Source organism: Pelodiscus sinensis, chromosome 12 (assembly GCF_052426305.1).
Source record: "Pelodiscus sinensis isolate ZL-2025 chromosome 12, ASM5242630v1, whole genome shotgun sequence".
Lineage (NCBI taxonomy): Eukaryota > Metazoa > Chordata > Testudines > Trionychidae > Pelodiscus > Pelodiscus sinensis.
This window is the reverse complement of record NC_143063.1, coordinates 4,267,572-4,291,015: the sequence shown is the minus strand read 5'-3', so window position 1 is coordinate 4,291,015 and position 23,444 is coordinate 4,267,572. Positions and strand designations below refer to the sequence as shown.

Sequence of the window (23,444 nt, the reverse complement as noted above, 5' to 3'; positions counted from 1 at the left end):
TAACGGGCTTCTTGGGTAGGCGGCACATACCGCTGCTTGAGAATAACGGACGTCATTGCAAAATAACTCTGCTGTGTAGATGTGCCCTGGTCAGGGCCATGCATGAGTCCACTGATTTTCGAGATGAAGACCCGCCGCTTCCTGTGCTGTCTGTTGGAATAACTGTGGCGGCTTAGAACCTCAGAGCCACAAAGTACTAACCCCCAGAATGTTAAGGGAGCTGCAGCCAAGGGTACCTTTGATCTGCCTCTCCTGTGACCTCCCTTAGATACCCATGTGTTGCCAGGAGTTCAGTTTTGGCCCAGACTGTCCGTTATTCAGATCCCCCGTCCGGTAAAAAAAAACCCAGATCTGCCTGTTTCCCTCAGACAGAAGCCAAGTGGGGACAATTTTCCTCTGCCTCATGTGGTGGGGGTGGGGAGTGAGGAGTGCCCCCCCCTTTTTTTTGCTCAACAGAATTTTTTCCCAGTTTTTTTTTGGGGGGGGGGGGGGGCTGTTTGGTATTTTTGGTTAAACCCTCTGGCAACCCTACATTTGGGTAAAGAAAGCTCTGTAGCTCTCTGCTCTTGTGGTTGCAGATCCTGAAAGAGCCTGTGAAGGAGAAGGTGAAAAAGTATGCAATCAAGCCCCCCCGGGACCTACGCAGCAAATTCGAGCTCCAGCAGGCGGCCAAGAAGGAAGCCGAAATTGTAGCCGCACAGGAGAAGAAGCAGAAGGAGGAAGAAGAAAGGATCGTGGTGAATAAATGTTTGGGTGTCTCCATCTTACTTGAACTCCCAACAGCAAGATCCCTGACACAGCTAGTGACCGGCTCATTGAACTGTGAGGGCGCGTCTACACACAGCAGCGCTAGCTCGCAATAAGCTATGCCATTTGAGCTGTGCAAAATGCGTCCCTTATTTTGAGAGTATTTTGAAACAGAGCGCCATTCCGACAAGTCCCTTACTCCTCGTGGAGAGAGGTTTACCAGGACGTCGAAATAGCGCGCCCGTGATTACATGTTGAAATCATGGGTGTGCTGTCTAAACACAGAAAATGCTATTTCGGGATACCGGAAGTATCCTGAAAAAGCACCAGAGTTTAAACGTACCCTGAAGGCTTGTCTACAGAGCACTGTTATTTCGGAATAACGGCACGTCTGCACACAAGCAGTTCTTTCGACATAATGTCAAAATAGTGGCCAGCTGGAGGACTTCTTACTCTGACTCCTGTAACTCTCATTGTACGAGGCATAAGGGAAGTCGGAGGAAGAGAGCTCTATTTTGAAATAAGTGCTGTGTAGACGTGCCCGAATTCGAAATAAGCTATTTCGACTTAAACTTCGCAATTGGTGTAGCTCTGTACTATGTGTGACATACAGAATCCTTTACATCCCCAAAGGATTCTCAGATGTTAAGCTAATCTTCCCAACTCCCTCCAAGGCAGATGAGTAATATTCTCCCCCTGGAGTGAGTGGGAAAACTGAGGCACAGAGCCATTAGGCCCTAGCTTTTCAAAAACCTCCACTGATTTTTTAGATGAAGATTAACTAGGTCAAATTCCAGCTGATAGAAAGAGACGAAGAGGACCAGAATCCTGGGTCCATTGCTGGTTGTGTGCCTGTGACCCGTTGAGTGACCATGGAGACACTATTTTCCGTGCTGCGTGCCTCAGTTTCCCTACTATAGACCAGAACTAATGATAATTGAGCTACTTCACAGAGGGGGTCGGGAGGGGTTCATCCATCACTTAGGGTGGTACCTGGAGCTCTTTGGAAGAGCGGTGCCAGAGGAGGACCAAGTATAACAGCTGTGTTGAATGATAACTTCTGGAAATTACTCTGTGCTGCAGGAAGCGGAAAAGCCAAAGCCGGACCCTTTGTACGGGCTACGCGTCCACGCCTGGGTTCTGGTTTTGGCGGGGAAGCGGGAGGTGCCGGAGAGCTTCTTCATTGATCCCTTCACAGCAAACAGCTACAGCACCACCGACGAGCATTTCCTCGGCATCGAAAGCGTCTGGAACCACAAGAACTACTGGATCAACATGCAGGACTGCTGGGACGGCTGCAAGGTAACTCCCCCGTCTGAACGGTGCCTGCCCTGCAGGGGAACGAGCCGTGGGGGAATGGAGACCTGTACGGCAGCCTCCCCTTCCCTTGCCATTCTGTCCCTTCACTCTTAGCCACTGAATTCCAGGCCGCCGTCTGAGCCCGGGGGTCGGCCTGGGCCTGATTCACCGATGCTCTTTGATGGTAGCCAGTGGGACATCCCTACAAAGCCACCCCTGGGGAATATGACCAGCTGACAAAGCTGGCTGGGTGCCCTGTCTAGTGCCAGAATAAGGCATTCACTAATGAAACAACAGCAATCAATTTCACAGGGGGCAGGCATTTTAATGAATTTTGGTACGTGGTCACGGGCCGACTCCACCCCTGAAAGGGGCGGGGTCTGGGGTGGAAGGGGCGGGGTTAGAATCATAGAGCTGGAAGGGACCTCAGAAAGGTCATCAAGTCCAGCCCCCTGCCCAGGGCAGGACCAATCCTAACAGAGTTGTCTGGGGGCAGAGGCGTAGAATTAAAAACGCAACAAAGGGCTCCCAGCTCCCAGCCTCGCAGGTCCTGTGTTGCCTATTTATAGGACTCACAGCTCCCGTCCCCACTGGGGTAAATAGGATCCAGCAAGCAAACTAACTCAGCATAAACACATTTGTAAATATATTTCATATACAGCCTGGATACGTTTTGTATTTCTCTAACAAAATGAATTGAATGTTTTTCTTCATATAAAAAGAAGGACGATTCTCCTTATTCACGGTGTTAAAATAGCACAGCGTCTCTTGTTATCCTGGGAGAATACAAAGCTTCAATGTTTGTGTATTCAACGCCCTTTCTGTAGAAATGAATTCATTTGTTAGGGTCTGAGGCCTCTTACACTTGCCATAGTTTAGGGTAAGCAATTATTCAAGTAGTTGACCACCCAATAAGCTTATTCGGTTCCCCACCCGCCCCCAGTTGCCTCTGTAAAAGCTGGTTCCCCCCAACACCATCTCCGCAATGCACAGGAGGGGGCGCAGGGGAGGCAGAGCAGCAGCAGTCCCGGAGCTGGTGCAAGCCAGGACGGCTCATTCCTGGCTCACGCTGGCTCCGGGAGCCACCTGCGCTGTGCTGCCACCTTTTAAATGTAGTAAGAGCTGCCTGGCTGAGTCCCAGCTCACGCCGGGTCCCGGACCTATCCCCGCTGCGGTTCTGCAGTTTAAATGTAATAGGAGGTGGGCTGCCTGTTGCTTCTATTCAGTCCCAAGCTGCTCCAAGCGCGGTGCTGAACTGCTGTCCAGGGCCTTTACTGCAGAGGCGCCACCCTTGGGCTCCTAGCAAGCTTCCAACGCAGCAGTCAGCTGGGAAGAATCTGAGCACCCTCCCACACTAGGGATAGCTAATCCTCCACTGATCCCTGGGACTCCACGTCGTACTGTCCGGCCCTGAGCCTCTGCTGCTGAGCCGGAATCATACAGCTGAGCGCGCTGTGGCAGGTTATGTCTCTCGGGGTGAGCATCTTATGCTGAAAGCAAATTTATGGCCAGCTCTGGTTGTTGTGTCCTCTCAGGGGTTGGCCTTCGACCTTGGGGACCCCGTGCGGTGGGAGTTCATGCTGGAGGGGACCGACAAGCCCCTCCTGTTGCTGCCGGAGGAGTATGAAGAGGAGTTAGCTGATGAGGACCTGGATGACTTTGTAAGTTCCCTGTCATTCCACAAGGCCTCCTGTTGTAGGAACAGGGTGTATATGTGCACGCCTCTGCCCTCTGCTGGGTAGAATCTGACCTGCCTCAGTGTCTGTGCCCTGAAGTCCTCTAGTCCAGTGTTTCTCAACCTTTTTTTATAAAATATCCCTTTAAAAAAAAAAAAAGTACCCCCTTTTTCAAAAAAAAATTAGAAGTACCCCCAGTACCTACAGCTTTCAGATGCACACAATTTTTTTCTACCATTGCAACACATTTGTTTAAACAACTTAATTGTAGTTAGGCGGGCTATGACATTTCTGGGTGTAAAAAGTACAAAAATAAGAAAGCGCTGTAAAACTTAACACAAAAATTCAGTTTTCTCCACATTTCAGTTGTCTTGATGTACCCCCCGGACGTCTCTCGAGTACCCCTGAGGGTACTTGTACCACTGGCTGAGACACACTGCTCTAGTCTGCCCTGGATGAAACTGCTTTTTAAAAATCAAGTTCAAATCTGCAGTTTTTCAGAACACCTTCTACCTCGGGGTGGGCAATAATTTTTGCAGAGGGGGCCACTTAATGAATTTTGGTACATGGCCATGGGCCAGCTCCACCCCCAGAAGGGCTGGGGACTAGCCTCCTCCCAGAGTTGCCTGGGGCCAGAGGCTTTGAATTAAAACCACAGCCAAAGGCTCGCGGCTCCCAGCCCCACTGCTACTGCAGTGCCTGGCAGCTGCCCGGGGTTGCTGCGGCTATTTAAAGGCATCGCGACTCTGGCCCCTGCTGGCTTAGCGCTACAGCGGTGAGCCGCAAGCCTGGATCCTGCTGCCTGAGCCACCACCTGGAAATTCAGGGGCAGAGGCAGCAGGATATAAATAGAAAGTGGCCAGATGCAGTCCAGGGGCCAGATCAAAGTGTTAGGCGGGCCGGATCCGGCCCCAGGGCCGCATCTCACCCAGCCCTGTTCTACCTGCTTCTCCTCTCCCTGGGGCAGAAGGAGTGTGGCAGTGGAGTTTGGAAATAAGATGATAGTCACAAGAGAAAATAATGTGAGAGCATAGACGTGACATCAGTGCATTCTCTCCCTTGATCTAACCTGTTCAGACAATGCCCGTCTCCAGGGTACGTGTCTGAGAGTGCCTTTCTCAGACTGCATGAAATAAACGAGCCAGGCATTGGTTCTAATGAGCAGTGCCATCTTCAATCAGCCCTGAGCGTCTCGCATCCAGCATGACCTTCACCCGAAAGAAAATACGTCCCTGGCTAGGCTCTGCTAGTGGCGAATGCCGGGATGGCGTGAACGTAGCCATGTTCTGTTTGATGGAAAATCCAAGAGCAATTTGAAAATAGCATCCACTCTGCAAAATGACAGGGTCAGGAATGTCCCAGCCGCGCAGACAACCTGTGTGGTTTTTAGTGTGGGGTGCAAATATTCCCCTGCGTAAATGTCCCATGTGTCTCTTGGCACACTGATGGCATAAAGCAAAGCTACTCAAATTTGGAAGCCCCGAGGGTCACAATGATACTCACAACACATGCCGAGGGCTGCAACTTAAGTATGGCTGCATTGACATGCAAATGTCTATGTAAATATATGCAAATAGCTTCTTTCACACTGACGGGCATGACGACAAAGATTAAGGCAAGACTACGCAACACGCAGGCCCCATTTAAGTCAGTTCTGCTGATATTAATTACATGCAATATTTACCTGATACCCACCCATATATCAGCCCTTTTAATGAGTAATGACGGTCCAGGAATTTAACTATTTAAACGTATCTCAACAGAAGACCATTCCATTGACTCGCCGTTGTGGACCATGTTCCCAGCGGAGGCCATATTCAAAGGATCCCACCTGCGGGCCGTGTGTTGAGCCCCGCGTAAACTCAAACCGCACTGCGGGCCGCAATCAAACGGGCTGTGGGCTGCATGTGGCGTGTTGAATTAACCGTACTTTGTTGTTTGCGGCACGTACAATGCACCCTGGGGCGTGTGTACAGCCACATGTGTGAAGGTGTGCGCCACAGTCTAATATAACAATCATTTCCAGAGACAAATGTGCTTCCTCCCTTGGCAAGGCAGCGCCGGCAGCTCTGGTCAGGGCATTGCTCAGCTAATAGAAACCCCCCGCTCTGTCTTGCTAGGACAAGGAGGAGGAAGAGAAGGGTTTTGACATGCCGGCGTCCTGGGTGGACCCCGTTCAAATATCGCGGAAAGGTATGTGTGCTTCCTTCACCGTGCGACATGGTCTTCCGACGGCAATAGATATGATTCTGTGTATTTCAGTGAACCTTTGTATTGTAACATGCGGGACAACGTCAAGCAATGATATAGGAATACATCAGGCTGCGCACTACTTGGGATATCCCTTATTATTTAATTACATCCCTGTGTTTTGTGCCCATAGATTCTCCCAAAACCTACTGTCTCATTCTAAATTGGGCATCGCCGCCCCCCAGGATGGACATAGGTTTTGTTTTCTTCCTTTGCTTGATACCTGGGTGAATTTTGCCAGATATCCTTCCTGGCATTACCAGTGTTACACTGCAGTTGATACATCTGTCTGTCTGTCCATCTGTGAGTCCGTTTGTTCCAGAACTCCTCCTGAACGCTAAGAGCTAAGGCCACCAAATTTGGTATGTGGCTTCCTCTTATCACACCTTCCTCTGACTTCAAGCAAGGTCAGGGTTTGCTTGTACCAGGATAATGGGACGTGCTTGGAATCTGATTGTTTTCCATAACATGGAAAGAGAGGGGTCCAGTAGGAGGGACGGTTATACTCCGCAATGACCACAGGGGGGCAGCAACATGGGGGGGATAATTACACTGCAGAGTGACCACAGAGGGGCGGCCACTCCAGTAAGAGAGTGGGATGCTGTGACCAGGCTCTGCATGTTGCAGGTCACTGGCCCAGGTAAGTGGCCCCTTTTCCCAAAGCCTCAGGCCAAACCCCTCCCCCGGACCTCAGTACCAGACCCAGGAGGGAGAGATCCCTGCCACCCAGCAACCTCCAGCTAGGGCTGGCCAGCACAGCCCTTGCTGCTGTGCCCCTCCCCACCCAAGGCAGCCGTCGGCAGGGCAGCACAGCCCTGGTTGGCCTAAGAAGCAGCCACCGGCCAAAGCCAAGTAGTGTGAGCCCCAACCTCAGCTCCCCTCAGGAGGAACCATCATCTGTGCAGCCCCGGTCTCCTAGGGAGGCGCCCCCAGCCGGGGCCAACCACTGCAGTCCCTAGCCAGCCTGGGGAATAGCCACTGGCTGGAGCCTCCCCCACACTGGAGGAGCCGTTGGCAGCGCAGCCCAGCCAGACTTGGGGCTCCCGAGTCCCCCACCCACTGCCTTGAGCCCCACAACTCCGAGTTCCCTGCCCTGAGCCTCCCATCTTGAACCTCCACACACACATCCCAACCCGACCGAGCAACGCTGGGGACAGCCGCTAGCTACCTTGTATGTGCTATAGCAGGACAACGTGTTGTTTAATCCTTATTAGGTGTCTAGTGGTTAAAGCCGAAGTGTGGGAACCAGGAGATCTCTGCTCTCTTCCTAGTTATACCCCTGACTCGCTGTGTGACTGCAGCAAGTTCCTTAACGATTCTGCGCCTCAGTTTCCCTATCTGTAAAACAGGGCTAACAGCCTGCTTCATGGGTGTTGGGAGGCTTAATTCCTTAGCGCGTTTTGTGCTCCTTGGAGCGGAGAGACTAGAAGCGGAAGATCTCTTCTATTTGGTAAGGACTTGATTCAAGAGCAGCCCCTAGTGAAATGATTTGTAAGTGGGGAATTCAGAATGTCCTGCTTGTAGTCTAGCGAGTCATGAAGAAGTGAAAGGCTCCCCATCCCGCAGCTGCACCCCCCTCTAATTTCACTGCTCCTCACTCGCAGAAGAGGCACTGAGGTTAAAGGGCAATGCCAATCCACATTAAAGACTCGATCCAGCTCCCAGGGAGAACTGGGTCAGGCTCGGTCCTGTGTGCTCCCAGCTTTCACTGACATCAGCAGAGGGGGCTACGCATGCACCAGATAGACCCCCGCTATCCCGCCACCGTGGAGAGTAACAACGTTCCTGCTGCACAGCCAGGGTGTTGTGAGAGCCGCTGGCAGCTGAATGTGGAAAAGGAGCCTCTTGGGGCCTTGATTTCTCCCATGCTGCTGCGCCTTCCTTTTATCAGCTCTGCTCCTGGATAACTCTTGGGGCTAAACTCCTCCCCTTGCCATCTGCAGAATTTGAGACCCGGTGTCCCCAGGGGAAGAAGGTGATCCAGTACAAGAACGCCATGCTGGAGAAGTGGGCGCCCTACCTGAACAGCAACGGGCTGGTCCAACGCCTCACCGTCTATGAGGACCCAGAATGTAAAGGAGATGAATGATTGATGGGAGGAAAAATGGGATGGGGGGTGTCAGGGCAACTGGGTTTGCATTTGTTTCTCCTATGCCCCCCCCCCGCTTTCGTATTTTTCCTTCTCCTCTTCTAGTCCCCCAAGCCCTTCTTCACAGTGCCGTGTTTGCTCCCCTGCCAGCCCTAAAACCTCCCAGCAAAGGATGCTGATTCTGTTCTCAGACATAAGCACCCTGCATCCCAAGCCAGGCAACTGCCGGTCAGTTCACACATGGCCTGTAAGGTTCCTGAGAAGTGAGGCAATTACTCACATCCATCCATCTGGTCTGATCCAACTGTAACCGCCAGCAGCCAGATTTGAACCCGGGACCTCTGAAGCTTAGTACAGGAGCCTCTACCATCTGGGCTAAAAGCCAACTGGCTCCCAGCCCATGCTGTAGAGGTCTCTTAGTCTAAGAGATTGCTGTGGTCTAGGTGCCACTGCATGGGACAGTGAACCACACTAGGGCTACAGCTACACTGCAGAGTTTTTGCACCAAAACTTGCAGAGTGTCCACACTACGAGATCATTTTTGCACAAGAAAAAGTACAGTAGATCATCAGAAGACAGGGCTTTTTGCGCAAGAATTATTCCTCTTTCTACGAGGAAAAAGCCTTTTGATGCAAGAGCTCTTGCCCAAAACGGTGTGTGTGGACAGACATTGGAAAAAGCACCGGTGTTCTGATGGCCATTCTGTGAATGGCCATCAGAGCTTTCTTGCGCAAGAGCATCCATGGCAGTGTGGACGCTTTCTTGCACAAGAAGCCTGCAGTGTAGATGTAGCCTCGGTGTGTGGGTTACACCAGTGTTTCTCACCCAGTGGTACGAGTACCCATGGGGTACTCAAGAGAAGTCAGGGGTGGGGTATGTCAACACAACTGAAATTTGGCGAAAACGGAATTTTTGTGTTAAGCTTTACAGCGCTTTATTATTTTTTGTGCTTTTTGCACCCCAGCATTTCATCGCCCGCCCAACTATGATGAAGCTGTTTAAACAAATGTGTTACAATGGTAGAAAACAATTGTGTGTCTGAAAACTGTATGTACCGGGGGTACTTCTAATTTTTTTTAAAGGGGTATTTTATAACAAAAAAGGTTGAGAAACACTGGGTTACACAACCACGTAGATAACATGTGCTCGACTGAAAGCACTTGGTGATCCTTTCCACTGCCCCATTTGACACCAAGCACCGGCTGACGTGCGCTGCAGGATCAGCCGAGAGCACTCAGTGCCTCTCAGGATCAAGTCCTCAGCTGTGGGCAGGAGTTGCCTGTATTTTGCTCCTGCAGAGAAACAGAGGTATAATGCTAAGAGAGCTACTGTAAAGGATGCGCCTACTTCCACTGATGTGAATGGGAGTCACGCAGGGAAATCCCTATGAGAGCAAAGGGGACGGTGTGTTATGCTTAACTAATAGCGTTTCTTTATCTCTAAGCCATATCCTGAAGCAGCTGGTCCAGGACACAGGGTGGAGATCCTGGCTTGCACCCCCAGCCTCCTTTCCCCAGCATTCTCCTTTGATGCCAGTTCTGTGATCTTTTTCTCCCCTCCCTCCTGAGTTCTGTTGCCAGGGAATATCTGATGTGTTGGATTTCCAAGGGGCCACAGGCTCGTGCCATGAGGTTTTTCTCCTGCCAGGTACCCGGGTGCTGGAGGTCAAGGAGTGGTTCAGAAACCGAGAGGACATGATGAACATGAGACAACTGAATAAAAAAACCGAGGTGACGACAGAGTACTTCAGTCCGGGACATGTCCAGGGACTCAAAGGTACACAAATTCCCCCTTCCTCCCCCAGGGGGCGCTGCACTCTGGGACAGTTCCGCCTAGGTTTGGTGGGGGATGCCCCAGGATGGGGCTATAAACAGCTGGACACAGTCACCGGTTCAGCAAAACCAAATCCTCTAGCAAGAAAGGCTCTTCCAAGCTTCATTCTAGAGCAGGGCTACTCGACACGCAGCCCATGGCTCACATGTGGCCCGTGGCCGTTTGTTTGCAGCCCGCGGGACAGTTTGGGTTGATAAGTATTTTAGTAGTTAAATTCCTAGGCTGTTGTGAAGCCGGAACAAAAAAGTAGTCAATATAACGGTCTTCTGATGAGTTGTGTTTTAGTCGTTCAATTCCTGGACCGTCATTGCTCATGAAAAGTGCTGTCCGATGGGTGGAAACGGTAAATAGTGCATTTTATTAATATCAGCAGAGCTGACTAGGGTTGCCAGATACTTTCATAAAAAATACCAAACATGGCGGGGAAAAAATTGGTTGGGCAAAAAAAAAAGAGTCACGGCCCCTTTAAATCCCCACACTCCCCAGCAGACGTGGCAGGGAAAGAATGTCCCAAGTGGCCTTCCATCTGAGAGAAACAGAAAATACCGGTATTTTCTGGGGGTTTTACCAGACAGAAGCCACAATACTGGACACCTGGCAACCCTAGAACTGACTTAACCGGGGCCTGTGTGTTGTGTAGTCTTGCCTTAATTTTGCATTCATGCCCATCAGTGTGAACGAAGCTATTTGCATATACATTTGCATATACATTTGCATGTACATTTGCATATACATTTGCATATACATTTGCATGTACACACAACCATACTTACGTTGCCGCCCCCGGCATGTGCTGTGAGTATTGTTGTAGCCCCCAGGGCTTCCAAGGTTGAGTAGCCCTGGTCTAGGGCCTCTCTAAGCACTAGCTACAGCACAAGAAACGGAGGGGGGGACATTCACAACCTGCAGCCCAGGGGAGGGGAAGCCAAAGCGGCACCTTCCCGATCCCGGGGTATTCTGAGTCTGGAGAGGCCCCCTTTATAACAGGCAGCATAGGCACCAACTCCTAGGGAAAAACTGATGGGTGCGGAGCATCCCCCTGCAGCCTTGTTAACTCCCCCCGCCTCCCAGGATGGATGGATGGATGGATGGATAGATAGATAGATAGATAGATAGATAGATAGATAGATAGATAGATAGATAGATAGATAGATAGATAGATAGATAGATAGATAGATAGATAGATAGAGCTGGTGTGTGGGGATAGATAGATAAACTCCAGTAGCTTCTTTTCAATTTACTCTTTATTGCTTTAGAAGGGGGTTAAGCTAACCTGAAAACAGCCATATAACTACGGGTTTAATTGGACCAGTATAATTATACTGGCGTAACTGGTAAAACTTTCCTGTTTGACAAGTCTTAAACTCACTATTTGTTTCCTGCTTTTCCCCGGCTCCGGGCAGATATACCCAGTATCAGCCACGGACCTAGTGCAGCATATATCTCCAACCTAGGTAGCTATCCACATGGCGATCTCCGGGGGGAAATCAAGGCTCCGCCTACTCCCAGCCCAGAGGTGTGCAGGATGGGGTGGCCGGGCGGATGCTGCTGTCCTTCAGTGCCGTTAGTCACAGCATTCCAGTGCATGGGAGTACGGGATGTTCCACATTCTCTTACTCTCCTGCATGGGTCATTCAGGTTCTGTGATGGCTGGTGGGGCAGTCACAAAGTCCAGTCCCACGGCATGCTGCCCGCTCGTGCCAAGTAATATTTGGCAAGCGTATCAACCAGTGCTGTCATCGTCACCTTTTGAGGTTCATACAGTATCTCTGACTCTCCTAGCCCACACCTACAAAACGATGGAGCCGGAGACAGAGCGCACCATGGAGTTTTACAGCGAGACACGAGTAGACGGCCTTCAAAAACGGGTTGAAAATGCCAAAGAGATGACGGAATACTTTGAAGGGCGGTCAGATTTCCTGCACTACCGGCACGCGATGTTTGGCAAAAAGACAAAAAGAGCACAGATGCTCGTCGCTAACACTGAATCGAATGCCCGGCCCATCTTGGTACCAATATGCGAGCTATTCAGAACCTCCCAATTTCAGTCCATGGGATTCCGGGTGAAGGTTCAGATTCATTTCCACTTGGCACCGCCAAGGGAAAACTCCAAACAAGTGAAAGGATGGGGGCTAGTCTGACCCAGATACCCCACCATGACTCCCTGGAGCAACCACGATTTAGCTAGGAGTTTGGACAAAAACATTCGCCCAGGTTCCAAAATGCCCCACTGGGGGTGTGTCTGTGTTCAGCCCCAACACTAGCCAGCTTTGGGGTTTTGTTATGAAACGTGCCCATAATGCTAAGCAATATCGCCAGCACTCGGATTTGCACCATGTCATTCCTAGGGAGTCTTATAAACCCTAATTCTGGGAAGCACCCCCAACTATTGAATGATGCTAAGCATGGACTTAAAGTCGGCCTTGTGCTTAAGTGCTTTCTTGAATTAGAGCCATAAGAGCAGGGGTGGGCAACAATTTTTGCCCGGGGGCCACTTCAAAAATTTTTGAAGTAGCCCCAAGCCACCCCGGAAGGGACATGGCCTAAACAGGAAGGGGCGGGACTACCCACCTCCAGACCATGATTAGTCTGGGAGTGAGGGAGCCCCTTTGCCCTCCCTTCCCATTAGGCTCCCATGCCCTGGAAGAGGCTTGGCACGCTCCCCCACCCCCAGACCAATCAGAGCCTAGGGGCGGGGGAACACGGGAAGCCTAGGAGCAGGGGAGTGCATGAAGCTTCCTTTGCTCTGCTCCCACCCTGCGGCACTTCAAAGCAGCACAGGCCCTAATTGGCCTTAGGGACTTGGCGGGCTGGATCCGACCCACAGAGGCCCTTTTGCCCACCCCTGCATAAGAATGACCCTTTCCCGACGCTATGCAAGGCGTCTGGTGCTTGGACTGGTGTTCAAAGGGGAAGGTTGCATCCTTTCCCCCCTGTGTGCAGGGAATTCCTGGAGGAACTGTGCTTCTCCGAGGTATAATGCCACATGGAGCGCATGTGTAAGCGGGGGAATGATCCTGCTATTGTGGGGAACTTTCCTGGCTTTTATACCACCCCGGTGAAATGAACCAGCGAAAGGATCTGAGTCCCCGCTCCCACTTCCTTTACCCCACGGCTCCCCTGTTCCTGAGGGCTCCCCCTCCACCCTCCTGAGTAGCAGAGCCTTGAAACCCCAACAAGGCTGGCCCAGGTTTCCTGGGGCTTAATCCCCGACCTTGTAGTCACTAGGGGCAGGAGTTAGGGTGTCCCCACTCCGAGGTGCTCTCTTTACACTGCAGGCCTTCTTGGCCCAGTGATCACTTCATAAGGTTCAAAGCAAATACAATTTATTAAACATCAACTGATTAAAGAGAAAAGAATAAGAAAAAATGAGAAAGGTTAAATGAGAACACACAGCCCTGCTCTGTAGCACAGGGACATCAAAACAGCAGCCTGCAGAGTGTAAGGACAGTCCACAGTCTCTTCCTTAGAGGCCCCTTAGAGGCCTTGGATGTGCTGCAGGGGGGGGGGGGGCGTTGCAGGCTGGACACGCTTGCTCTGGCAGTGACCACACAGCCTCAAGCTCCAAGTGGCCAGACCCCTCTCCCAGTCCAGAGCCTCTCCCCACACTTTGCAGTTCCCCGCTGCTCACCACATCCAGCTGCAGGCTGAGCTGCTTGGCCAGTCTCTAGCTTCTTGCATTGCTTCTCTGTTCCTTTTGGCTCTCTGAGCACTGCCAGTCTGCTGCTCAACACAGGGTCGGCGCTCCTTGAGCTGTGTGTGTCTGGCTCAGCTGCTGCAAAAACTGCCCCTCAGCACACAGCTTGCACTCCTTGGGCTGCGTCTCAGCTCTCTGTTTGCTCAGAGAGAGCCAGAACAATCCCAGGTCACAGGGAGGACGGGGCCTGGCCTCTCCCCTTCCTCACTGGCCTGTCCAACCTGTCAATCAGGCTGAGCTGGAGTGTTGGCTGCTTTCCATTGTCTCTGGGGTCTGTCAGACTCATGTCCCTTCTGAAACTGGGAGCTGGCAAACCAAAAAACTCCCACAGAGTTTTAGTAAGGGGTAACAGTCCCCTTACACATGGTCCAGCTCTGCTCTTGTACCTGAAGGGTGGAATCTGCTCCTGTAAGCAGCAACCCCAAGCAGCGCTGGCTCTGCTCCTTCTCTGCTACACTGCAGTCACAGGTGGGAGGGCATCGTAGTCCCGAGTCTGAGCAAAGCCGTTATCGTCTTATTTAGAGCTTGGATTTGGAGTAGGGCTCAGTTTTCTCCTTGGGTGTCTGTTTCCCGCCTGGTCCATTCAAATCTCCTCCCCGATCTTGTCATTTTTCTAGGCCATCTGTTCACTTCTGACCTGTTTGCATCTCTTCTTCCCACCACCACCCCCAGCAAATCAAGGAGCAGTTCCGTAGAAACACCCAAAAGCCAGCTGATGACGATGTAGCAGAGCGCATCTTTATGATCTCGGAGGAGCGGATTATGCTGACGTATCATTGCAAGGACAGTTACATCACGGCCTCGAAGAAGGAGTTCATCAAACAAAAGGAGGAAGATAATAAAGGAAACAAGATCATCATGACCTCCGATATGTGCATCAGCTACCAGGTATGCCAATGAATTGGAGGTTTCCAGTCCCAAAAGGCACAAAGAGAAGCTGGAAGTCTGACTCAGAATTTGAGAAGACAATTTCCATGGTTCTGAGGATCCAAGCTGGCACTTTAGGAAGGGAAAGATGAAACCTCTTTTCGGCATTTCTCTCTTGGGGGAGCAATTAAGGGCACAAGAAGTCAAAATTCCATGGGTTCTATCTCCATTTCTATGATGGATTTGCTGTGTGTTGTTACCATTTGTCCTAAACTCTCCATCCATTAGTTTGCCCAGGTGATGTATTTTTTTCCTACAATCTGGATGCTTTTGAAAAAGTCTGTCATTTTTGTCGCTTTGCAAAGAGCGTGCAAACTGCTGCCCCGGGGCTGCTGTCCTGTGACCTCAAGTGGGCGGAAAACTGATTCTAGCCACACAGCAGCAACAAAGAGAGGAACAATATACTGCCAGCCACAGTGAAGTGTTAGATTCAAACCCTAGACAGAGCTAAATTAACTATTAACCATGCGCCAGATTCTCAGATGGTGTAAATCAGCGTAGCTCTATTGAAGTCAGTGGAAATGTGTCAGTTACTAACCAACTGAAGATAAAAAAGGGATCGAGAATAAGACCGAGAATATCTTACTGCCTCTATATAAAACCATGGTATGCCCACATCCTGAATACTGCGTGCAGATGCAGTTGCCTCATCTCAAAAAAGCTAGCTTGGCATTGGAAAAACTTCAGAAAAGGGCAACAAAAATGATTAGGGGCTTGGAACGGGTCCCATATGAAGAGACATTAAAGAGACTGGGGCTTTTCAGGGTGGAAAAGAGGAGACGAAGGGGGGATATGATAGAGGTTTGTCAAATCATGACTGGTGTGGAAAAAGAGAATACGGAAAAGTTATTTACTTATTTCCACAATGTAAGAACTAGGGGTCACCGAATGAAAGTAATAGGCAGCAGGTTTAAAACAAACAAAGGAAGTTTTTCTTCATGCAGCACACAGCCAACCTGTGGAACTCCTTGCCAGAGGATATCGTGAAGACCAGGACTTAACAGGGTTCAAAAAAGAACTAGATAGATTCATGGAGTTAGGTCCATCAATATTAATCAGCCAGAATGGGCAGGAATGGTGTCCCTGGCCTCTGTTTGTCAGAGTCTGGGAATGGATGACAGGGGAGGGATCACTTGATGATTCCCTGTTGTGTTCACTCCCTCTGGGATATCTGGCATTGGCCACTGTCGGCAGAGAGGACACTGGGCTAGGGGGACCTTTAGTTTGACCCAGTCTGGCCATTCTTATGTTCTTATGACGATCTGGTTCCATGTGTCTAGAAGACTCTGCATCCAACACTGGTGCTTTTGTCTTTAGGTGGGGTCTTTTCAGAAGAACAAGAAGCTGCTGCATCTCTATGAAATGATGCTGAAGCTAATGGATGCAGAAAAGCACCTGAGGCATCAAGTCTGGGAGTCTGAAACAGAGGTGATGGGGGAAATCTCCTTGCTAACACCAACGTATGTTAGACGTTAGAACTAGGTGCAACTAACCATCTCTTCACATCATGTCATGTGGTCCAATATTATCCAGTATCTCAGTGATCAGTTCCGATGACACGGTGCTGGTCCCCAGCCCAGAATATACAAACCATGGCTTGCCTTTGTTCGGTGGAAATCAGTCTTTGGGATTTTTGTGAAGACTCCTCCTCGGCTCTCCTTCCACTTTCTAGGGACAGGGCATAAAAGGGCTGCAACAGAGAGGGTCCGTAGTGGGATAGCTAGCAGCACATCTGCCATTTGCCTGCTGACCAGAGCAGGAAAGAAGAGGATGCCCAAGAGATTACAATCTAATTGCTAACTAAGCACTTCTAAGGTAGCCAAGGCCATAGCATCTAGGTGCTTACCTCTGTAGTAAAGGACAAATTACCTTAAAAGAGATGGATTGCAATCGGTAACCCATTGCAACTGCATGCACCAAACCCCACTTCCATGGCACTGGTTGCGAGGGACTGACCGAGCAGAGCTATTGCAGCTTTGAAGAGAAGACCGCTGGATCGGAACGTGAGAAAACTACTTTGATGAAATCCCTATAGCAGTTGGTTAGGTAATGAAAAGGACTGTGGTGCCAGTCTGATGGCAAAGTAGAGGGTCACAAAATACTCGGGTAAGATTTATGGATCTGTAATTCCATCAATGGGCTTTGGGGACACCCATCTTTCGCGCCGGAGGTTCATAGTCATCACAATAGCTCAATGGAACTATAACCCCATTGTTCACATTGTTTACGTTTAGGCTCCGTAACGAGGAATACTTTTGGTAATTCCATCAAAGAGTATGGCTACGCCTAGATGACAAAGAAATGTCGGAAATAGAAATTTACGGATCTTTTTCCGCGTTTCTGTCAGAAGAGGCTTTTCCGAAATTTGGCGCGTCTACACGGCACCAGATTTCAGACAAACCTGCTCTTTCGAGCCATCCCTTCTTCCTTGTCAAACGAGGTTTACAGGGATGGCGAAAGAGAGCGTCCACTTTTCAAAAAAAAAAATTGGAAAAGCGGACGCATTCCTTGGACGCAGCATTGCTTTTCCAGGATACCGGAAAAGTACTGCTGTCTAGACATAGTCAATGAGGCAACAGAAATAAAGTTCTTATTAGTACTCTTTAAAAATGCTGCTCTTTTGGCCAATATATCCTCAGCCCATGAACAGATACATGCCGCTCCCTAGCGAAAATGGATACAAGCTTACACCGTCATGCAGTGCCACCGTCCTTGCATACTGACCAGGCATATGTTCTTTGAAGCAGACAGTCAAGAGGAGGGCTTCATGCTTTGAGGAAATGTCACGAGATCTTTGCTTTTCTGATTTCACTGAAGGTGTTAGAAATTCTCAAGATCCGGGAGGAAGAAGCAGCTACCAACAAGCTGACGGTTTCTATGTATGATACAGAAAGGAATGAAAAGAGCAAACAACATCGAGAGACGATGGTAGGCAGCAGTGTCTAATAACAACCATAACTTTTGATCCCAATTTCTATCTCTTGTACTAAAGGTGGGGTTTAGTAGGAACCATGAGGGTATGTCTACACTACCCCGCTAGTTCAAACTAGCGGGGTAATGTAGGCATACCGCACTTGCAAATGAAGCCCGGGATTTGAATTTCCCGGGCTTCATTTGCATAAGCGGGAAGCCGCCATTTTTAAATCCCCGCTTGTTCGAACCCCGTGTAGCGCGGCTACACGGGGCTCGAACTAGGTAGTTTGGACTAGGTTCCTATTCCGAACTACCGGTAGTTCCACGAGGTGTACCGGTAGTTCGGAATAGGAACCTAGTCCGAACTACCTAGTTCGAGCCCCGTGTAGCCGCGCTACACGGGGTTCGAACAAGTGAGGATTTAAAAATGGCGGCTCCCCGCTTATGCAAATGAAGCCCGGGAAATTCAAATCCCGGGCTTCATTTGCAAGTGCGGTATGCCTACATTACCCTCCTAGTTCGAACTAGGAGGGTAGTGTAGACATACCCTGAGATAAGCCTAGTGTCTTTAAGTGGATCAGCAAGAATCCAGATAAGGTTTTTTAGGATTGGATTCAGAGTTCATTACTGGAGGTCAAAGAAATCCCAGCTCAAATTCTTCCCTTCTGAGGAACTATCCCTAGAGACCATTCTAGTGCCATTAAAACTCCCTGGCTGAGATCCTGGGCTGGTGGGAATCGGCATACCTCTGTTGACTTCCACGAAGCTACAATTTGTATTAGTTGAAGATCTGGCTCCTTTGCCTATGACTTTCTGGAAGAACCATGTCATCAACAAAATCACACCCAGATTGAGTTTAATACAATACATAAAATCATTCATAATAATGAAACTAATTGTAGTTGGAGCTAAGTGAGGAGTTTGCTAATTCCAAACCAGCTCCATAGCCAAGGTTCATTTTGTTAGGGAAATATCAACTTGTTCCCTGAGTACCAGATTTGGAATAGATGGTTTGACAGTTTGGCATTTATAACATCAGTATTGATTCTAGCCCAGGGTATCTCTTGAGGAATTCATGCCATGTGTATTTTCTGGACAAAATTCCAGTCTAGCTATCACAGGTTGTTATGGGGCTTGTTTTCAAATTCCACTTGTCGGCAAGATGTTTATTTTGTGTGGATTGTGTTCTGGGCACAATAATAAATTCCAGGAACAATACTTTTTCTTCACTCAGCACACAGTCAACTTGTGGAACTCCTTGCCAGAGGATGCGGTGAAGGCTAGAACTTTAACTGGGTTCAAAAAAGAGCTAGATAGATTCATGGAGGTTAGGTCCATCAATGGCTATTAGCCAGGATGGGTAGGAATGGTGTCCCTAGCCTCTGTTTCTCTGGAGGTGGGTGACAGGGGAGGGATCACATGAGGATTACCTATTGTGTTCCCTCCCTCTGGGGCATCTTGTATTGGCCACTGTCAGCAGACAGCATATTGGGCTAGCTGGACCTATGGCTGTTCTTATGTTCTGTTCTTATGCACCCCGATGAGAAAGGTAACCAAAAGAGACACAAGATTTTGTGTCAGGTACCTATGGACTGAAGAACAAATTGAGAGCTATCCAGAAGCAAATATTTGTCAACTAGGCGGACATCACTGAGAAAGGTTTCAAATGCAACACAACCCTCCACTCTGAACCACTTCAACCCTAGAGGGCAGTGTACTTTGAGGGGCCCTTCCCACGCCAGAGATGACATTTCATGTCTGGGACAAGCTCAGTATTCTAGGGGAATGGGTGAGTTGTTGAAAGCCACAGCCAAAAACTAGGTAACAGAATAAGAATCAGGTTGGGAGTTCTGCTGGGAAACGGGTGGTATAAGAAACAGCTGGTGAAAAGCAAGCGGTCTGGTCAGACCTCGGAGAGTAGTTATGTCCCAGAGCAGGGGGGAACGAGGGAGGGAGGGAGGGAGGGAAGGAAGGAGGGGAGAAGACAGCAACACTGCATGTTGCGATGCTAGAGCCCTACACAGGGATGTTTGGGGCACTTGTTCTTCTCTCCCTTCCCCTCCAGGAGCGTCTGATGCAAGAAGAGAGACAGAGACAAGTGGAGCAGGACCTAGATTACCTGGCACCCTTCCTGATTCAAATGGGCAGCACAGAGAAGATGACCAAGTGGCAAGCCCTCCGCCTCAAGGAAGACTGCCTGACTGATTTCAAGCACCGGCTCATTGAGAAGGCCAACTTCATCCAGGCTCGCTTTGAGAAGGTCACGCCCCCTTTCGCATGGTCCACTCCTTGGCTCCAGCAGTGCATCGGGGCGCCTTTGCTCCGGGAGGGGACCACATGGGGCTCTCCCTCCATTTTACAGCAGGTGAAAAAGCAGCACTCTGCCAACATCTTTAGTCCAGGGAGGCTGCATACATGCCCTCGTGTTGCTCTGTCTTTGCCCAAGGACAACATAGGGCAGAATAGCCCTAGGAGCAAATTCAATGGATTTGTACTAGCTCATAGCAGAACAGAATTTGACCCCCAATGTCTTATCCTCAAGGAGGCGGCGCTCTACACATTTCTCTCTTCTTCCTTTCTTTTTCCTAGTTTGTTTTGTGTTCTCCATGTCCTCATCCCATTCTTTGCTTCCAATTTAGTATATTTCTTTTTCTACTACGCTCTTTTTTCCTTCTTTTGGCCTTGATATGCTACGTTCTTGATCTCTATCTAATTTAATCTATCTGTCTATCCCCATACACCCCCTCTATCTATCTATCTACCCCCACACATACCTTCTATCTATCTATCCCCATACACCCATACACCCATCTATCTATCTATCTATCTATCTATCTATCTATCTATCTATCTATCTATCTATCTATCTATCTATCTATCTATCTATCTATCTATCTATCTATCCCCATACACCTATCTATCTATCTACCTATCTATCCCCATACACCCATACACCCATCTATCTATCTATCTATCTATCTATCTATCTATCTATCTATCTATCTATCTATCTATCTATCTCTGAGACTGATTTGTACCTTCTTCCCATCAGGAGACACAGGAGTTACAAAAGAAACAACAGTGGTACCAGCAAAACCAGCTCTCTATGACCTTGGAGGACGAGGATGCCTACCTAACCTACTGCTCTGATGCCATGTTCCGGATTCACATTCTGGAAATACGGCTTAACAGGTGTTAAATCAGGCCTGGGCAAAATATAGCCCATGACCCAGATCCAGCCTGCCAAGCCACCGGATCCGGCCCACAGAGGCAGCGGGGAGCCCCAGGCAGGCTCCTCTGCTTGCCCCGCAGCCCCTGCAGAAACGTGGCTGCAGGGTTCCGTTTCTGTTTTAAAACTGGAGGTGAAGGGAGAAGTTTTAGGAGCTGCCCTGCCCCCAGCACATTCCCATTCCCAGAAACCAGCCAATGGGAGCTGCTTGTTAGAATAACAGGCAGCTAACACAAATCACACCCCTTCTCCTTGCTCAGTTATTCACGAAGCACATGGCCAGCAGGCTGGCCAGCTGGGAAACATTTTAAGCTCTGCAGGCAGACAGGCTAATTTGGCAGCTGACAAGTAAAGTCTCTTGGCCACAGCCTGCTTCTGGCACCCCAGCCCTTTCCTGCCCCAATTATCTGCCCCCCCATGCAACATACCCAAACTCCTGCCTTAGATCACAATCCCCTCCTACCTTAGGTCACATCCCAAGCCCCTGCACTCGAGTCCCCTGCCCTAGGTCACAACAGCCTGCTTCATCCCAACTCCCTCCCAGACTCCTGTCTCCCTCCTGCACCCCAGTCCCTTACCCGGGCTCCCTTCTGCACCCAACCTCCATCCCAGACCCCGCATCTCCTCCATTCGTATCATGGAAAAGACCACTTTCCGCAATCTTGGAGTGGCTCCCCATCAAAAGTTATTGCCCACGCCTGTGTTAAAGGAATGTGTGTCAGTCCTACTGGAGTGATTTAAGGGAGCTCTGCAAGTAGATATTCACGGGGGCTTTGCCTGTCAATTGTTTGATAATTTCATCATCTGAAAATATTCCACTTAATCTCATCAGCTTCTGGTTCCCTTCTTTAGACACAAAGAGATGGCACCACAGAAATACATGGAACTGGACGAGAAATTGTGCAAGGACCCTCGCCTGGCCGAGTATCTCAAATTTAATGTCTGATATAGTCCCTGTTCTCCCACAGCAGTCCCTGGAAACGGTACCCAGAGTGGGTTGACCTAACCGTAAGAGCTGCTGGCAAGAAAGGTAGCATCTTCTTCCTGCTTGTGTTCAGTGACCCATGTGTGGTCTGGCTGGTCAAATTTCCCTCAAGGCCTCTCGGCTGTTTTCTCCAGGAGCTGCTGGGCTCGCCACGAGGAAGGTTATAATGGCTGGATTACCTTGTTTGTAAGTTTCATTTCCACCTATTGCATTTATCCCTTTTTATTTCATTAAATGTTTTCCCAGTGAGGTTTTGTCCTGTGTTAATTATGTTAATTTGTGTGTCGTCTTGTTATCTTGCTGTTGCGAGGCCCACCTGCGTTACAGCAAAAACTGAATCAGAAGGCTTGGTTGTCTTGTAACCAGTGACATCATGGTTCAGCTCTGCAGTTTAAGTAAGGTTGCCAGGTGTCTGGTTTTCGCCCGGACTGTCTGTTATTCAGGTCCTCCGGCCGGTAAAAAAAAATACCAGACATGTGAAATGTCCGGTATTTCCTGTTTCCCTTGGACGGAAGCCCGGCGGGGACAATTTTCCTCTGCCGCGTCTGGCGGGAGTGAGTGAAGAGCGCGGGACCATTTAAAGGCACAACACCCCCTTTTTTTTTATTGCTCGACATCTTTGGTCTCCCCCCTTTTTTTTCTCAACAGAATTTTTTCCCAGTATTTTTTTTTGGGGGGGGGGGGGTTCAGTGTTTTTTGTTAAACCATCTGGCAACCCTAAGTCTAAACGAGCCCTTAGCTTTAGCCTCTGAGCCTTTGTCTACACTAACCCCTGCTGTTGATCTAAGCAACATGAGTTCAGCTATACAAATAATAATAATGTCACTGATGTCTATGTACTTACCACAGCCTCTTCTGAGTGGTAAGGTTGGCAGGTACTGCTCTCCTGTCGACTCTGCCTACTCTTCTTACGCTGGTGGAGTGCTGGAGTCAACAGGAGAGCGTTTAGAGATTGATTTATTGTGTCTGTGAGGAGTAGAAGAGCTGTCATTTGATAGAATTTTCAAGAATTTTGTTAAAGAAAAATAACTTTTTTTTTTTTTACTGTAACTCCAAAATACCAATACACAGATTGGAGGTCTGGCAGCTCTGATCTTGGAGCTGCATCCTGAAGTTGGTTCCCAAAAAAATTCCTTTTGGACCCCAGTTTACACAGTGAAACTTGAGTCCTGCTTAGCTCAACCTTGACCAATTATTTTACTAAAAATTTGGCTAACAGAATTGTAATAGAATGATCTAACCAATCATGCCTCTCCATTAAGCAGGAGTCATATAAAAGTGGAAACTAGGTCAAATTACAAAGGATGAATATAAGCAAACAACACAGATATGCAGGGGCGAGATTAAAAAGGCAAAGGCACAAAAAGATATCAATCTAACTAGAGACATAAAGGGTAGCAAGAAGACATTTTACAAATGTATTAGAAGCAACAGGAAGACAAAGGACAGGGTAGGCCAATTGATGAGTGAAGAGGGAGAAACAACAACAGAAAACTTGAATATGGCAGAAGTGCTTAATGACTTCTTTGTTTCGGTTTTCGTCAAGAAGATGAATGGTGACAGGATGCATAACATAGTGAGTGGTACTGGCGATGGGGTAGGTTTAGAAGTTAAAATAAAAAAAACAGAACAAATTAAAAATTACTTAGAAAAGTTAGATGTCTGCAAGTCACTAGGACCTGATGAAATGCATCTTAGAATTCTCAAGGAGCTAATAGAGGAGGTATCTGAGCCTTTAGCTATCATCTTTGAAAAGTCATGGAAGTTGGGAGAGATTCCAGAAGACTGGAAAAGGGCAA

At 49.0% G+C, this 23,444-nt stretch overlaps 1 protein-coding gene across 3 annotated transcripts in view; it reads left to right on the top strand.

Annotated features, from left to right (window-relative positions):
- DRC7 (dynein regulatory complex subunit 7) overlaps window positions 1-21,894 on the top strand; it is a 31,120-nt gene extending 9,226 nt beyond the window's left edge. For all 3 annotated transcript variants that reach the window (XM_089781422.1, XM_075940432.2, XM_089781423.1), the window contains exons 6-18: window positions 579-737; window positions 1,831-2,049; window positions 3,582-3,707; window positions 5,843-5,915; window positions 7,916-8,044; window positions 9,709-9,837; window positions 11,677-11,903; window positions 14,264-14,479; window positions 15,836-15,946; window positions 17,336-17,446; window positions 19,497-19,691; window positions 20,484-20,623; window positions 21,513-21,894. In XM_089781422.1, the coding sequence (XP_089637548.1) occupies window positions 579-737; window positions 1,831-2,049; window positions 3,582-3,707; window positions 5,843-5,915; window positions 7,916-8,044; window positions 9,709-9,837; window positions 11,677-11,903; window positions 14,264-14,479; window positions 15,836-15,946; window positions 17,336-17,446; window positions 19,497-19,691; window positions 20,484-20,623; window positions 21,513-21,606 (1,929 nt within the window). In that variant the 3' untranslated portion in view covers window positions 21,607-21,894. The remainder of the gene's footprint in view (window positions 1-578; window positions 738-1,830; window positions 2,050-3,581; window positions 3,708-5,842; window positions 5,916-7,915; window positions 8,045-9,708; window positions 9,838-11,676; window positions 11,904-14,263; window positions 14,480-15,835; window positions 15,947-17,335; window positions 17,447-19,496; window positions 19,692-20,483; window positions 20,624-21,512) is intronic.
- The last annotated feature ends 1,550 nt before the right edge of the window (window positions 21,895-23,444 follow it).